This window comes from Protopterus annectens, chromosome 8.part0 (genome assembly GCF_019279795.1).
Source record: "Protopterus annectens isolate FY-2018-M chromosome 8.part0, PAN1.0, whole genome shotgun sequence".
NCBI classification, from domain to species: Eukaryota; Metazoa; Chordata; order Ceratodontiformes; family Protopteridae; genus Protopterus; species Protopterus annectens.
The window spans coordinates 244,695,884-244,713,394 of record NC_056741.1 but is presented as its reverse complement, the minus strand read 5'-3'; the positions used below and the strand labels follow the sequence as shown (position 1 = coordinate 244,713,394).

The 17,511-nt window shown below is 36.6% G+C and overlaps 1 protein-coding gene across 1 annotated transcript in view; it reads right to left on the bottom strand.

The window, feature by feature from the left end:
- Positions 1-16,266, bottom strand: part of LOC122808211 (M1-specific T cell receptor beta chain-like) — a 39,682-nt gene extending 23,416 nt beyond the window's left edge. The window contains exons 1-3 of the mRNA XM_044079176.1: positions 16,188-16,266; positions 15,310-15,636; positions 12,591-12,929 (exon numbers count right to left, since the gene is read on the bottom strand). Coding sequence (XP_043935111.1) covers positions 12,591-12,929; positions 15,310-15,636; positions 16,188-16,266 — 745 coding nt within the window. The remainder of the gene's footprint in view (positions 1-12,590; positions 12,930-15,309; positions 15,637-16,187) is intronic.
- Between the last annotated feature and the right edge of the window lie 1,245 nt (positions 16,267-17,511).

The following is a 17,511-nucleotide window of genomic DNA, read 5'->3' as shown; positions in this document are numbered from 1 at the left end:
AAAGTGTTTTTGTCCAAAGAGGAAACCTTGGAGGGGAGAAAAATTAGTATTTTTTATTTATTGGAGTTGAGAGAAAGGTGGTTTTGGTGCATCCAGTTCTCTGTAGTGGTAAAGGCTAATTGGGTTTTGGTCAGTAGTTCAGGAAAGTTTGGGGCAGAGCAGACCAAGGTAGAGTCATCAGCATATTGGATGAATGTGGTGTCAGGGATGAAGGTGTGAAGGTTATTTATAAAGATGTTGAAAAGCATGGGTCCAAGGATGGACCCCTGAGGAATGCCAGTAGGTGTAGGTAAGAAGGAAGAGAAGGAGTTCTTCCATTTGACTGCTTGAGATCTATCAGATAGGTAACTGGAGAACCAGGAAAGAGTATTTGGGGAGAGATTGAGATTAGCCAGATGATGAAGAAGGTGATTGTGGGAGATGGTGTCAAAGGCTTTTGAAAGCTCTAGCAGTACTGTGGATACAATGAGTCCAGAGTCTTGTGCTTGATTGATAGTTTCTAGGAAGGATAGTAGGACAGTTATGGTACTGTGGCCAGGATGGAAGCCATGCTGGGTGGGTGTTAGGAGGTGATTTTGAATTAGATAAGGTAAAAGATGGTGGTGGACACATTTTTCTAGAATTTTAGATATTGGAGAGAGTAGGGCGATGGGGCGGAAGTTAGAAATAGTAGTGATTTTGCCTCCTTTGTGATGAGGTAGGATGTAGGCTGAACGCCAGAGTTTTGGTACGTATGACTCATTTAAGGATCTATTAATCAGAATACTAATTGGGAGAGTGATACCTTCAGCTGCATGTTTGAGGAAGGAAGAGGGAATGTTGTCAGGGGCATTAGAGCATGGCTTTAGCTTGGATAGAAGCTTTTTTATAAAAGTGATGGAAACAGGTTTGAGATGGAAATTGAGGGGATTGTTGTTTGGGTTGTTGGGTGAAGTGAAAAGGGAGTTAGGTGGGTTGTTATTAGGGAATGGTTTGGTTAGCTTAGCTATGGATTCAGTAAAGAAGGTTTTGAAGTGGGAGCTCAGTTCACTGTCGGATAGATATGATTTAAAGCAGCCAGACTTTTGGAGTGACCTGGGAATTATCAAAGCAAGTATAAGCACTCTCAAATCACTAAAGAATACACTAATTGACAAGCCACAATGTAATATAATAAAAATATTTAATAATGAGCAAAATGATTAAAAATGTAAAACAATAATTTCAATAAATAAACATAATTCAATCACCAGGAAAATGAAATTAATACAGAAGGATAGAAATACAACATTTAGAAAAACTCTGACTAATTAGGTACAATTTCTTATCTGACTAAAGAACACTGTCTCTGATCTAAACTAAATATTGCAATAGACCAAAGGCAGGCTTACAGTTCTTGGTGAGTCCTTTGGGTATCCACTGCTCAGTATTGTGAACTGTGAACTGAACTACAAATTCAGCTCAACTGTGAACTGAAATGAACTCAACACAACTGAACCCTGAACTGTCTTCAGCATGCTCTTTTAAAAAAACTAGTTTAACTGTCTCAGCTGTTCCAGTTCTTATTTTCATTTTACTTTTTGAAAATCAACAAACAGCTGTTTATTAAACTTCCTTCCTGTCTTTCAGTCTCTGACAGTAAACACAGAGCAACTGGAAACATTCCGTTAACATCATCTATAGATCAGCTGACTCTGAGACAGTCTGCATTTAGAATCTCCTGCATAAACATGCACAGTTAGAAATGTAAAAGAACACTGTTCAGCTCTTTAAACATCCTGTACAAACAAAGTAATAATCAACATGTAAGAACTTGTTTACAATATCATAGCTAGTCATGCTGGCATATAATGCACAGGTTAATCTGAAATTATGTACAGAACTTCAGCCAGACATATTAGCACAAATTACAGTGTCTAATTTCTTCACATGTTTTCCCAGTGTGGTTGAGGAATGTGAATCCTGTGTAACTGGAGCATACCTTCCTGTCTCCATTTAGGAAAATGGAAACCGCCATCCCAGTTTGCCAGTCCAGAGGTACTCTTTCACACTTCTGTGAAATAATGTAAATATGTGTTAATAGTAGCACCCCACCAATGTCCAATGTCTTAAGCATTTTTGTAGGACTGTTATACTCTCTTACAGTCTTGATGGAACTGCTGCATTAGTGCAGTAATTTTGTATACAGAAATGGATCCAGTTCCACAATGTGTGGTATTGCTAGTCAGGGTATCCTTCCACCTTTTAAAAGCTCATAGTCAAACTAAACATTTCTCTACCCTTGCAAAAAACAGCCCCAGAATTTTCTTGGTTCTTCTTCAGATCTACATAGACATGGATAGTTTGACAGAACTTCTTTGAGACAATACAAAAATCATTCCCCATGGCTTTGCCAATCTTCACCCAGGTCTTTGATTTGGTGGCTATTACAGCTACTAACCTCCTGGCATGTTTGAAGCTATCACTCAAATACAGGGGCTACAATTCTTTCATTGCATAGAAGACCTCTTTATAGGTTCCCAAGTTCATAGGTGTTTACTAGGCTAATGATAACAAAGACCTTTTTAAGCCTAGCCATGCATCCCAAATCTCTGACAAGTTCTGGTATCCTTGATATGTGTAAGCAGGGGCTTGGGAGATGAAACATTTACAGGTTGCCTGTGTCCATTAGAGACTCAGGAGTCAAGCCAGAGATGAATCTCCTGCTCTCCATTCAATTGTCCAAGTTACACTTGAATTGAGTTAGGGAGGAGCTCTGCTTCACATGGATGGGGGGCCTGTTCCAGAGACAGGGTAGTCTCTGGGATACATACTTGTATCTCCAGCATATCCTATTTATATCAGAGGTAAGGTTTAAGTCTTTAGAACAGGTAATTCTGCTGCTGTTTGTTTTGTGGATATGCAGGAGGTCCATCAAAGTGGGTTCTGACAATGTCCAACATGCCAGGCATAGATCTCCCCTCAAGACCCTATAAGAGACAAAATACAAGGATGGGGCCTCAAGGCAGTCTGCATAGGACATTTTACTTATGCCCTGTATTCTTTTATTGAGGAATCTCTTTGGACATTCTAATTGTTGGGTATGCCTGGTTAGGTATATACCAAAGGGTACATTGTACTCAATGATAGGTTGATGAATGCTGAGTACAGTGGAACAATGACTTCTTTTCCATGGCGGCTTTCTCGACTGTTGTGTCTAATAGTGAGTCTTGGGATCACCCTATGACAAGTCTAAACTGACTTCTGGCTACAGTTTTAAAAAAATGTTTTATTTATTTATTTATTTATTTATTTATTTACATTTGTTGACCGGGAGTGTCTGACTGGAGGTAGGTCCATTTTCAGCGGAGGCCCGGGGAGAAATGCTCCACAGTTAAAATAAACAGGCAGTAGTTACATTGGATTACATAGCGATTAACAATTTGATTAACAAAGCAATTAATTACAAACATATTTACAGATGAAGAACATAGTACATCAGTAGACAACTAGAATCTTTATCTGCGAAGTACATAGCAGACATTAACAAATGTTACAATAAGAAGTTCCTGCTGTATAATAAGTACTAGGCTTATGAGCATCTGAGCTTGCTGTAATCAAGGTAGTTAGTGGGAGGGAAAGAAAGGTAGTGGTTGGATGGGGTGGGTGACATTAGAGTGGGAGTTGCAAGGGCATAGCCAGCATGTTTTTAGGTGCACTTTTAGTAAAGTTTTGAAGTGGGTGCATGATGGTATGAAGGTAATTGTGGGTGGGAGGGAGTTCCATAATTTGGATATGGTGCAAGAGAATAGTGCTTCACCACCAGAGTTATTGGCTTTAGTGATCTGCAAGTGATTTTTGTTGCTGGATCTTAGTGGTCTGGTGGTGCGATAGGGTTGGAGTTGATTCTGGAAGGATGGGACATTTAGTGGATGGTTTACAAGTTTGTGGGTGAGTGAGAGTTGATACCATTGAAGGAGGTGAGGGAGTTCAAGCCAGCCCAGTTCAGCAAGTGAGAGACAGTGGTGACTACAGTAGGATGCCCCTGTGGCGAATTTGGCGATTTTGTTGTAGCAGGTCTCTAGCTTGTTTAGATCGCATTGCCTTAAGTTGGTATATATTGGAGAGACATAAAGTAGGGTGGAGATAAGGTGGGAATTTGCTATTGAAATCTTTGCTGCTTTGGTGAGAAGTTGCTTATTTCTGTATAATGCTCCTAGTTTTTTGTGGACTTTTTATGGTCATGGATATGCGAATGTCATATTTTAGTTTATTGTCTATTTCCACTCCTAGCAATTTGTTGCCCATTCAGACTTTAGTATGCCCTCATCTTCCTAGTCAATATATCGAAAACATGCAGACATGATTTTCAAGGTTAGAGCTGAATTCAATCTACAAAAAAGCAATGACTAGGGGGTTCCCAGGACACCTTCACTAAACATTTGGGTTTCCTGGGTCTATATAGCTGTCACATCAGCCATCTGTCCCAGTTTACTACCAAAGAGTAATCAACTGACAGTTTTCCTCCCCAAAACCTATAGCCTAATGTTGATGAGATGACTACAAAGTCAATCATTTGCCATTGGCATAAAGTTGTCTGGTGCTAAATACTCTTATCAACATGCATTTATTTGATCATGGTGTTTTTTTGTACAATCTATGAGCAGCACAATATTCTGAAAACAACTCTTCACTCAAATTTAGACCAACAAGCTGTTCTTTCCATTCACTCCCTTCCACGTATACATATCACTCCCCTTATGAGCATTAAAATCTTCCAGTAAGAGTAGGAAACCAGTAGGTGGTAACCTGTTGAACACCAAACCCATGATCTCAAAGAAGGCAGAATACTATGAATTACTGTTAGGAGCATATACATAATCAACAGACAAAGTTTTCCTTTCTGCAACTTACAGCTGAATTGAGGAGACCATCTCATTTATGGAAACAAACTCCAACTGAAAGACACCTAGCCAGGGGTATGTGAGCTTCCTTACCGCTGCCTGGGACCTCTTCTGCAAGTTTGGTTCCAGAGCAAAAGAGGGACAACAGCCACTCCATTTGGTTGCATATCCCTATAACATGTAGGGGTGCAGTCAACAAAGCCTGCTTGGTAATTTAAAACCTTCTACAAGCTCTAGACCCTTCCACACCAGTGGGTCACTCTATATCCCAAGAGACAGTCTCCATTGCCAGTATGTAATGCATCCTAATTTAGTCTGTTTCTGCCTGCTTCTTGATTGGCATTGTAACTGACCGCAACCCTTTGCCATGCAGTTAATGAGTCCAAAGGAAGGCTTCATGCAGCTTATTCAGGCTTAACCTAGCCCAGTTTTCTGGGTGGATAACCATCAGTCACTCAATGAATGCTACCTACAGAAGAAAACATTACACTTTGACACCTATAAATTAAACGCCATAAGTCTAAATCTGAAAATGTTATCTCAGTGTTCTACAAACAGCAATTCCTCATTTATATGATCACTGCAAATCCCAGACTGTTGCTACCCTTTTATGCTTTGTGCATTATTGTTTTGTTTCTTTCCCATTTCTGCCATGAATGATATACCTGAATTAAACCAAGCAACTCCATATAAAATACAGTTTTGAGTACATTCATCAGTAAGATTTTCTGCATCTGTAATTGACGTCCTCACAATATTATTTAATTTAGTCAACACACTACATGACAAAAAATGAAACCAGTCATTTTGTTTAGTGAGTGCAAACAAGCGGGGATTAAATGTCTTGAAACATGGACTACTGGATTAGGCTGCTTAGTGTATCCTTAGCTTTAATCCTCCATGCTGTGTTATCACACCAGAACCTGACAGGTTAAAAAGAAAAATTCACAAAAGCTCAGATTTGAGAACGCTTGGTTTTGAATATTATTATAATATATGTTTGTGAGCTGACAAAACCTAATTTGTCCTTGTCCCTCAACCCTAATGTAGAAAATATAACACTGTAGCACCTTAGAGGAATGCTATGCTTTATTGGGGTTCAGTCATCTTTATCCTCACCAGTGGAATGAGTTGTAAATTAGAAATAATGAAAAAAATGGATTTTGAAAGCAAGCGGTTTTTAAAAATGTAAATTTTGATTTGATAGGTTAGTTAAAAGAAAGATTAACATTTGGTCATCTATAGTACTCCTACAATTCATAGTGATCGTTTTAACATAGACTGCTCATTAATAAGCCTGGTTCGACTTTGGAACATTGCATAGTTGTAGGAGAAACTGAAGCTCCATGAGTGACAGTCCTTGCATGCATTTTTATTTTATTTCATTTTTTCATACCCACAATGCAATGAATTACCAGCTTAGTGCATAAAGAATCTACATTTTGCATGCTGTGGATTTCCAATATGAGTAAAAGACATTCTGCACATATATTACATTATCAAATGTTACTTGTAGTGACCAAGAAGATGCTCTGTTCAAACAGCATAGTTTTACTGTTTAACTTGGCTTCCCTTCACCACTAATGGTATGATCCCGAAGGATGCCTACATTAGTTATCGGGGGGGATTGAGGGGTGCAGTACCTCACAACACCCAGGGAAACTTGACAAAATCCTTTGGGAAATAGTGGAGCCATTCAGAAAGGTATGAAAGTAAGTGATGCTTGGTCACTAAAAGCCACCAACACTAGTACTTTAATGAGGTCTGCATGATTGTCTTCTGTATAAGCAACTGTTTGTTAAGTGATAATACAGAAGTAAAAACCTCCAAAATAAAAATTATTTCGAATCACTGGACACAGTTATAAAAAATATGATTCTTTCAGCATATGCTCATTAATGATTTTTGTGATGTTTGCATCATTTGCCACACAGTCCTTGTGTTATACACATGAGTTAAACAGAAATATTTAGAAGGTAGAACTATTAATATGTTAGTTTGTAGAATGTCCATCTCTTGGATAGCACAAGCTTCAGAGTTCACTTAAGAAAAAAGCCAAAAGGTACTAAACTAACTGATATGATCAGCATCATTTTCATGTCATCTTTAAAAAAATTTACTCTACTGCAACAATCACACTTTGAATATTAATAAACAGTTCAATAAAGTATTGCAAAAACAATAAAAACTGCAGCAGAAACATAATAATTATTATTACTGTTGAAAAGATGTACTGAGATAATAGTTTAGCAAATTAAACTATGCATTTATTTATTTATAGATTGGTTAACTGGGTAGGCATAGTGTCCAAAGACTCTTTTTGGGCAAGACCTGGGCTAAAAGGCAAATATACAAACAGCAAATTACAACATGTTAAAATGTACCCCAATATTCAATAACACCTACACTAAGTGTACATCATTCTGAGTGAACAGACAACACAGACATAACTCACACCTTCTCTCTCCTAATTTTAGTTTTCCTTCTGATATTCTTGCAGCTTTAAATATTAACAGGGATTCATAATAGTTACCACAAAGTGTAGATTAAATGAACACTCAATGTAATCTTTTTGAGTGACTAGAAAGCACAGAAAATGTGATAAGAATGTTCTTGAATCTTGAATACATATCATTATTATATAAATGTAAATTTGCCTGTGTCACAAATGATAATTCAATAAAGGTGTTTAAAAATGGAAAAAAGAATGTTCTTGAATACATATCATGTACACTTAGTGTAGGCTTTATTAAATCTGACCCACAGTGTACATAAATGATCAGACAAACAGTAGCAATGACTTGGGGAAAAAGCAACAAGGCAACACAGAACATATAAATTATTTATTCAGCAAACATACTTACATTGCAATGAGCACCCAAGTTAGCTTCAACAGGAAATATCCAGATAGCGTGCTACCAAGTCTGATTAAGAAAACATGGGTTAGAAGGAAACCTTGCAAACTAAGGCTAAAATAAGTCACAACTGAGGGGAATAGTTAGCAGAAGGGATACATTTTAAATAAAAATCTTCACTGAGATTATTACTTAGCTTAAGGAATATAGTACAGCAGTGTGAAAGTGCAGGAAGATATAGTGAGGGGTTTGCTTAACTACAAAACAACAAACAGTGCCACCAAAGTCAGTAAAAGAAACAGTCTCTAGCACTGGTCCAGATTAACTAAGCACTTTCGTTCATTTAATATATCCTTAAACTTCTTCCGACATCTCTGAATGAAAGTGCTTGTTTAATCCAGACCAGTGGAACTGTTTGCTATTTTGTGATTTTATTTATTTTATCGTATGCCGCTTTGGTTTGGTTTACTTAACTTACTGTCAAAGCTGTGACATTGACATGAGTTTCTGAAGAAATTTTTAATGTCTTTTTTAACACTGTTAGGACTGTGATGGCCCTAATATCTTGTGGGATGTTTCACTCTTCTAGGCCATGTCTGTATTATGATCTATTGGTATTTACTATGGTGAAATGAAACATTGCGAGGAGGTTACTGTCAGAGGTTTGGAGGGAGAAGGCTGAGGAAGTTTTAAATGGTGGGCATAACTATTCATTCAACAGTTTAAAGGTCAACAGAATTCATGAAGGCTCCCAACACACAAAGAAAGAACAGGCAGTACTATGTCTTTTGGCAGCTATGTGTTTTCATAGAAGGAACAGGCAATGCTAAGTATTCTGACAACTAAGTATTTTCATCAAAGTCTGCCGTTAATGTTTAGAAGTTGCATATTCTCTAGTTCCATCATGGCCCTGAAATGGACAACACAGTTATCAGAAAAGGAAATTATATCAGTTCAATAAGCCTAATGGAGATATAATATGAGAAAAGGAAATTATAAATGAATTAATGAATGTCAAAATGTGGTGAAGAAAGGAAGGCACACACACATCCAAATAATAGTACTCCTCTTTTAAAGCAATTCCAAACAACTTGATTTGCTAATATAAAGATCACTGACATCCTCTTTGGGGCATGTTTTTTGCAACAATTTGCCTTCTGTACTAAGAAGTATTACAGTGCTGGCTGTGTTTTAATTGATATATTAAGTAACACACATCGTGCCAGAACAGGGCTCTTAACTAACCAGCAACTACGTGAGCTAAATGCATACATGTATAAAGGAATGTTAAAGTTTCCATCCCTCTTGGAAATGTTAAAAATTCTACCAATCTTAATAATATGAGAACATCACAAAATTGCTTGTAAAATATTTAAAAAATATAAAAAAATACAAGTGTTTTTAATACTTGAAAAAATGGTTTATCTGATGTAAAAGCTTGTATTTATTGTTTTAATATTTTAGTAAAATAGTCATTTATCCTGGACTGAACTGCCTTTTAATTTGTTAATGTCATATGAGTATTTTTAATATTATTTTACCTTCTGATATTGATCATAAAGTGTCAACATTGTTGCAGAGTTTTATATACAGTAAAATGAGGAGCCCTTGTTGTGTTCCTGTGAAACACTTTTTAATATTTGTCCACTGATCTTTAGATGAGTGGGGAAAAACACACACTTATCCTATCTTGATTTTAAGATTGTAAAAAAAAAAATAAAAATAAAAATAGAATCACAGTATTAAAAATCCACAACACACTAGATATATGATGAAAGTGATATGAAATGAAAGAACTCTTACCAGAGAAAATATGAAAAGTGAGTAAAGAAAAGGCATGGTCTATGGAATAACTGAATGACGACATCTCTATTGCTTAAAAATACTGCATTAATTATATGAAATTGCATACATTTGTTTGTAATGAAAACAAATAATTTAAAGTTACTGCTTTGGAAAATATTACTAAGTTAGTTATTTAAGAAGTTCCAATTAAATACCTGTAGAAAGGAGTCAAGAAAATGCATTTCTGTTGTAAATGTAGTAGAGGAACTTTATTCCTGGGGTGGACATTCCTGTTCATTTTCACAATTACATTGGATGTTTCTTCTCAATTGGTATATCTTATGGTAACAACAACAACAACAAAAAAAAACTTCTTTGGAGTATTATATTTTAAGATATTGCATCTTTATTTTCTTATCACGAAAACACGTACATTTAAAATATGTAAGTTGGGGTTGTAGTAACAAATGGGATATTGTACTTCATCTGTTATATCATCTGCCATATTCAGGATAAAACAGAAATTCAAAAAATAAGAGCACAGTATAACAGACCCCCACTAAATAGACACCTAAGGTATCACCTACTGAAAAATGGACAGCTCAAGAGAATGACTAATAAATTACTAATATGTAAGATTAGTATATTTAATTATTCAGTTAAGGTGAACTGATTTAAATGTATTTATAAAAAAGGAAAAGCAGGATACCTAGTGATAAAGAGACAATATAGTAGTAAAACAAGTATAACAATGTAAAAAAAAAAGACCAAAACAAGGCCACACTAAAAATGAAGAGCAATTACTCCTCTAGTGTGTTTGGGAAAATATATTCTCTCGACATGAAACCTGTGCACAGCAGCATCTCTTTGATTGATGTGCACCCAAGCTACCCATTTGCAGTAAGTAAAGTCACATGCAATGAAAACTCAGAAGTAGAGTTCTTGTGGTGCCATGGTAAATACTTGGCAGAGATCAAAGAGGATTTGTCCTCATTGCAAACAAGATACCATATGTCAGCTCTTATGCCCTAGGAGATTACAGTACAAAGCATTTTACAGCAGTACCCCCACTGAAAATCAAGTGCCAAGTAAGATGGTCTAACCATCTGGCAATAATGCAAATAAAACCAAACTAATGTTTTTTTTCCCCTACCAAGAACTCCATTAACAAATCCATATTCACCATACAGAGCCAAAACAACACCCTCCTTGAAATCATTCCCAACACTAAGCTTCTTGGCATATAATGAATAATAATGAATACTGCAGATTTTTGAAAGTTATATAGTCTGTACATTGCTGGGTGCAATATTCTGCTACTTCCTTATCACCATACTGAGTGACAGTATATGGATAGATATGGTCTTTGGGAGCTACAGCATAATTGGGTGCATATAAAAATTCGAATGATTATAAGTTCAAACATCAAAACCTCAAACTTGAAAGTCCGAAGACTGAAAATATTGAAGCCGCGGAACATCAAATTCTTTCCCAGGTAAAGAATTTGGTGGGCCGTTTCCACAGCTTCGCAATTTCCTCCAGTGTACTATGATCTCGGAGTTGGTATATTTAAGTAGGGGGTGTGTTGGGGGGTTTGGAGGGGCGAAGCCCCCCACTTTAGAAATAGTTTGTAGTGTTCATGTGTTTCACGTTTTGTACTGGAACAGTGATTTTTTTCCCAGGGAAAAAAAATTGCTGTTCTCAGTCTTCGGAGTTTTCAGCTTTTGTGGTTTTGGGTTCGATGTTATCACATTCAAAGTTTTGACACTTCAATGATGTGATATAGACCCGCATAGTCCAATATGGGCTTTGGTTCAGTGCACCCCAGTGAGACTAGTGTACTAGTATGAGGCTAGGCTTGAACTTGTTTAGAGAACAAACAGCACAACACTGAAAATATGTTTTCATTTTTAGAGGGGGGGGGGATACTGCAGCACTGAGACTGTTTTTATTTGACTATAGTTTACTAACTGAATGTATTCAAACTAACTGCAAATTTGCTGTTGCACAGGAATTCTTTGAAAGTGGGGAACATCCACAGCTCTTTATATAAAAGTTTTTATTATAGTGTATCTCAGAGATTACAAGGTTCACTTGCAATTGTATGATACTGTAGATTTAACCTGACTGACTATCCTGGCAAATATGCATTCTGTTATAGTAGTGTTTTTGATATCCGAAGGAGGAAAAACAAATAATGCCATGATTTTTCACCTTCCCAATGAAAACTATTAATTAACTAAAAAATGCATGAAACCATCTGTGTACAAGTACTAGAATAAAGCAAATAACACAATAATTTTCAGTGTTTATAATTCTAGGTATTGCCCGGTAATAGATAAAATTCATTAAGGTGAAATATACTACTAAAGTAAAACAACAGCCAATGCACTGATTCTAAACAAAATATAAAGATTCCAGTTTGGTGGAAACACTAGTACCCGAGTATAAAATGCTCCATGCAAACTTCTTGACCCTAACCCACTTCACACAATGACCGAGGAATCTCAAGATGGTGCTGCATTCCTTTGACTTCATAAAATCAGTTTAGAAGTACTATGCAAATATTACTGCTTTTACTGCACATTAAAACAATCGTATGGATGTAAAATAAAACTACTGTAAATAAAAGTAATCAGATAAAGTATGTATTCCTTCCTAAATGATCATCTTCTCTTTTCATACATAAACAAATCTTCTTTTGGCTTTTCCCGGTTAAGGGTCACCACAGCGGATCACCTGGCTGCTCATGATTGGCAGTGGAGTTTTACAGTGTCGGGTTGCCAGCCCAGCGCCCAACCTTCCACAGAAGGCACACACTCATGCCTAGGGCCAATTTAGAGTGTCCAATCCACCTATAGCATGTCTTTGGGATGTGGGGGGAAACCGGAGCACCCAGAGAAAACCCACATGACCACAGGAAGGGCATGCAGACTCCGCACAGAAGGCACCCCAGCCGAGGATCGAACCAGAGAACCTCTTGTTGTCAAGGGGCAATGCTAACCACTGCACCACCATGGCCGCCCTCATACATAAACAAATCAATAGTATCAAAACAAAATAACTTGGGTTTAACAACCCTTTTTACCTCCGACTACCAGATAGGATCCCACTCCGAGTGAAAGATAGTATGGAAATGAGGAGGCACAATAGTACTTTCTAGAATCACTCTGTTGAGCTGGAGAGATCTTCAGTGAAAAAACATTTGTGCCAACTTTGCAGCTGATGCGTTGGTGAACGGTGGGCTCACTGGAACAGTTACTGATGAACAGCAGTAGCCCTTTCATTGTTTGCTTGTACCAGGAAAGGTAACGATGTCTTTCGGCTTCAGGCAGTTGTCCATGAAAGCGACACTGAATCTCAACACTGTCATTATCTTTTGCAAAATGGAATTCTTGGTTCTGGAGTATAACTAATTTAACTGGATCTATTATTTAAAAAAGAAAAATTGATAGCATGAGCTGCATTTGTCATGTCATGCAAACAACATACTGCTTGTGTACATTTTATAAACTGGTCATTAGTTGTCAGTTTGGTGGCCATATAGGTCACTAGAATACAGTGTTCCATGCAAATATCTTGGCCCTGATCCACTTCTCACAGTGGCTAAATAAATCTCCTGAAGCTGGTGCGCCACTGAACAGATCTTCTAATATAAATATAAATGTTACTGTTATTCCTGCACAGTAAAAAAAAAATAATATGGAACTAAAATAAAACTATTTTTAAGTACAAATAATCAAATAAATTATATATATTTCCCAAATTATTGTATTCTCCTTTTATACATATACAAGACAACAGCATTAATTATTGTTTAGTTTTTGTTGCAGCAATTTCTTTACTGGTAGTGGAATGTTCTACTTCTCCCTCCCATATTTATTAAATATATTTCTTCCATTTGCCCTGTAAGTCAGTTCAACCTGCATATATAAAACAGGCGTTTTGTAAACATGTGTCAGTGTTAGCAGAGAAATAATGTTCCACTTAACCTGTGCAGAATTAAAATGGTTATATCTTATGATCATTATTATTGATTAGATAAACGCAGACACAAACAGACCCGAGCTGCATTGCTGAAATTTGTAAATATATATACATGTAAATTACCTAATGATATTTTCAGGAGAAATCTTCAATTCCCTATGATCAATGAATCCCACATCTTTCTCTCTCTGTCCCACAGCCAGAAAGCTAGACTGTGATTGAGAAAGACATAACCAAAAGATAACAAATGCTTCCTAACACATGGTGTGGGACTGTATTCTTGTTTTCTTAATAAAAGGAAAGTGATATAAACACTGCTGAAGACAATTGATGGCAAACATCACCCATCACTACCAGGACTTTAATATATTACACATGACAAAACTTTATAACATTAAAAAAGGCATGAATAGCTGTTAAAAGATGGTACAAGATGATAGTTCTGCATTAGCAGAAAACGAAGTGAACTTATACGATTTGTACACCACCTACACAGAAATGTAACCTTTCGGTAAATACACAGACTGTTACAACTGTCTGCTTTAAATGTATGAACAAGATATTCCAAGTGCTATAAGCCATTTCGGATCTTACCCTGTCTTTGTAAGTATGGATGCACATGGCCAAGAGTTCACCAAAAGCATATTATTACAGCTTAAGGGCTGAAGGCCACTAATTTGCACTTCATCACTGAGCATGTGATAATATCTATTCAGTGCTCATATGTCATGCCTTACTTCTTATTTAATAATTAATACAGCCATACACACAGTTATTAAGATATAAGGTTAAGAAAATGAAAAAAATCCATGAACATTCTCTCATATTTTTACATAAACTTCATTGCTATGGGCTATTCCATACACTAGAGCAATAATCCATATTCCCCTTATAAAATCCGTTACATAATGTTTTTTAATTATGAAAGAAAACCATGTGAAACATTACAGTTGTGCTAAGTATATGTTCTGTGCCAAGCAACTTAATTTTAAGGGTCTCAGTCTCTCTAGAATGGATAAACATTCTACGAATGTTTTAAACTCTCAAGAAATTAATGTGCAATAAATCCCTTCATTTGCTTGCTCTGGGATACAGCAAAGGCAGGGTATACATGATAATCCTGTTGTAAATGTGCATGTACTCATCCACTCATCAGTTTATCCATTCATTTATCAGCTTCCTTGGGCAAAAAAAAAAAACTTTTTTTGAGTGGTGACTCAGGACCACCATCTGCTTATGTGACTTACCACAGAATTATACACTCACTCAATACAGAAGTGGGGACTGAGGTAATCAAACCCAGAACTACGGAAAGAACCAAGCACAGCACTTGAAACTGATATTTATTAATAGCTCACAGCCTTAATTCTCTGCATCATACTGCAGTCACTAAATTATAGTATATTGCATTATTAATAAAATCATAAATCTATAATTAATTTAATAATGAATGTCCCACTGCTGTATCTGCTAGTATTGCTACATCACAGTGCTTGGTTCTCCAGCTCAGTTCCTTGATAGAGTGTATTTCTTCTGGAGTTTTCATGACCTTTTTGTATGTCTATGTGGAGTTATGCTGAAGATACAAGTTTCCTGTCACATCCCATAGACATTGGATATGTTTTTATGTGTTTTCTAGAATGCCCCTGGTGTCCCATCCAGGGGTAGTTCCATGCCTTATAGTTAGTGCCTGCCAGAGCAGGCTCTGTCTCACCCACAACACAAAACAGGATAAATGAGTTTCAGAAAAATCTTAATAATAACATTACATTGTTAATATAATTTGTTATATATTTCAGATATTTAGAACATGTCTTTACCTCTGACATGAAGACTGTATCCTGCATCCTCAGCTGAAATGTCTTTAACTGAAGAAACGCAGTAGTATGTTCCAGAATCATTCTTACGGACTGGTGATATTCTTAGTATATATTGCTTTCCATAAGCCCCACAACTGATGCGCTGGTTTTTGCCAGCGTTCTTAGAACAGTTCGTAAGAAAATGGAGATCTCCTCCTTCTATTTGTATGTACCATAATCTGGCCTGATAATTTATGTCATTGTTCTTAGTAGACGGACAAGGAATGCTGACATTGTCACCATCAGAAGCAAACTGTTTCGATGTGTTCCAACTTTCAACTAATCCATCTACAATTAAAAAAAGAAAAAAACAAAACACCCTGTTATTTTCACAATGGCAGTTTTTTTCAGCTTAACTATTAAGACTATTACACATCACTACATGTAAATGACATCCTCAACTATGCTTGTCTGTGTTAGTTAAACAGATAATAAATTAAATAATACATGCAGTTGTTATTAAGAGTTTGTTACACAACACATTGGAGGGTATTTTCCTTTATAATTTTTAGAAGTGAAACCCAGCATAAAATTCATAAAGGATTTGCTTTTCTGAGCACCATTTGAATTAGCTATTACTCACTGGCTAAGTTAAACTAAACTTCAATGTAAAGAAATATTTCCTGTGGAATTAATTTTAACTTATGAAAAATGTGACTTCAGTGACAAAAAGCAGACTGATGTTTTCTTTAAAAGCTGCAATAATATCAAACATGAGACAATGACAAGAATAACAACTTGACAATATCACTAGTAATTTACAAGAAATGTCTGCTATTTTGATAGCCATGTCACCCCTAGTATTGCTCAGTTTATTGACTTGTTCAAACCATACTTACCTGTGAAGCTAAGTAGTAAATACAGGGAGAGTAGCATCATAGCAAAGGCTGGCAGGAATTCCCCACTGCACATCTTCATGGACGGATACTGTATCACTGATGTGATTTACTTTATGCATCCTTAATATGACTGCAAAAACGATTATGTGACATTCAGAAACACAAGTTCTGAACTTCCTGTGTAGCAACACTTGCTAGCTTTATTTATTTTATGTGTGACTCTCAGCTATTAAACTTCAATGATCTGGAAACAGACTCTTGTATAGGTGACTTGGAATCAGTCAGAGCATCACAATGGACAGATGTCCCTGTAGTTGTAAACAGTTTACCCTTTGTAATCTGAATCTAGCCCTACACAACATTTTTGGGGATCTGGGAATGTTACGACTGTTCAAATGACTTATATATACAGCTGATCATGAGAACGTGGAATTATTGCAGCTGAAAAGTAAATCTGATACACTTTGGAACAGTAAATGTACCACAGCAAGATGACTTGTACTGCCAATTAGAAATGCAGGTCTCGTACTCCATTTTGCTTTTAATGTGTGAAGAATTTTCATCCACCTCATTCATGTCCACCATAAACACTCCAAATCTGCCACTCTGAACCATACCAGCAACAAAAATGATTTTGTTATAGTTGACTGCATTGTGGGACACACTAACTTGTCACTCACATGGCTGCACAAGGAAAGGTCCTTAGTAAGCTGTCTTTCAGCTGCCAGGATCTATGACATTAAAATGGCCTTAAGGACCCTAACACCCGACAAATATAATTATAGCGTGGTAGTAGTACATGTAGGACTGAATGATATTAGACATAAAACCCTGAAAGACATGAAGAGAGACATGTCAGGACTTGATGTGCATGTTACAAATGTAGATAAGGCATTGGTCATGAATAGAATCCTTCCTTCACTTTGAATGATGCTTAGATACAAGGTAAAGATAACTGGTTACAACAACTGGTTAAAAGGCTAGCATCATTCCAGGGTGATCCAGTATATGCCAACATGGCATGAGATCCTCACCAGTCCAAACTGCTACACAAAGGATGGTCTGGGCTTCTCATTCTAAGGTTTCCACATACTGGCTAAAGCCTTTGCTGTACCCAGTGCCATTTACTTACAAAGTCCAGTTGATGGACATTCCAAGGTAACATATCATTCCTAAAACCAGACTACATTAAAGTGACCCTTCTCAACACCTGAAGTCTAAGCAGTAAACTGCCTGATCTTGAGGCATTCCTGCAACTAGAAAACATGCATGCCTTTGTAACTTCTGAGACTTGGTGTAAATGTAATAAGAATAGTCTGTTTTG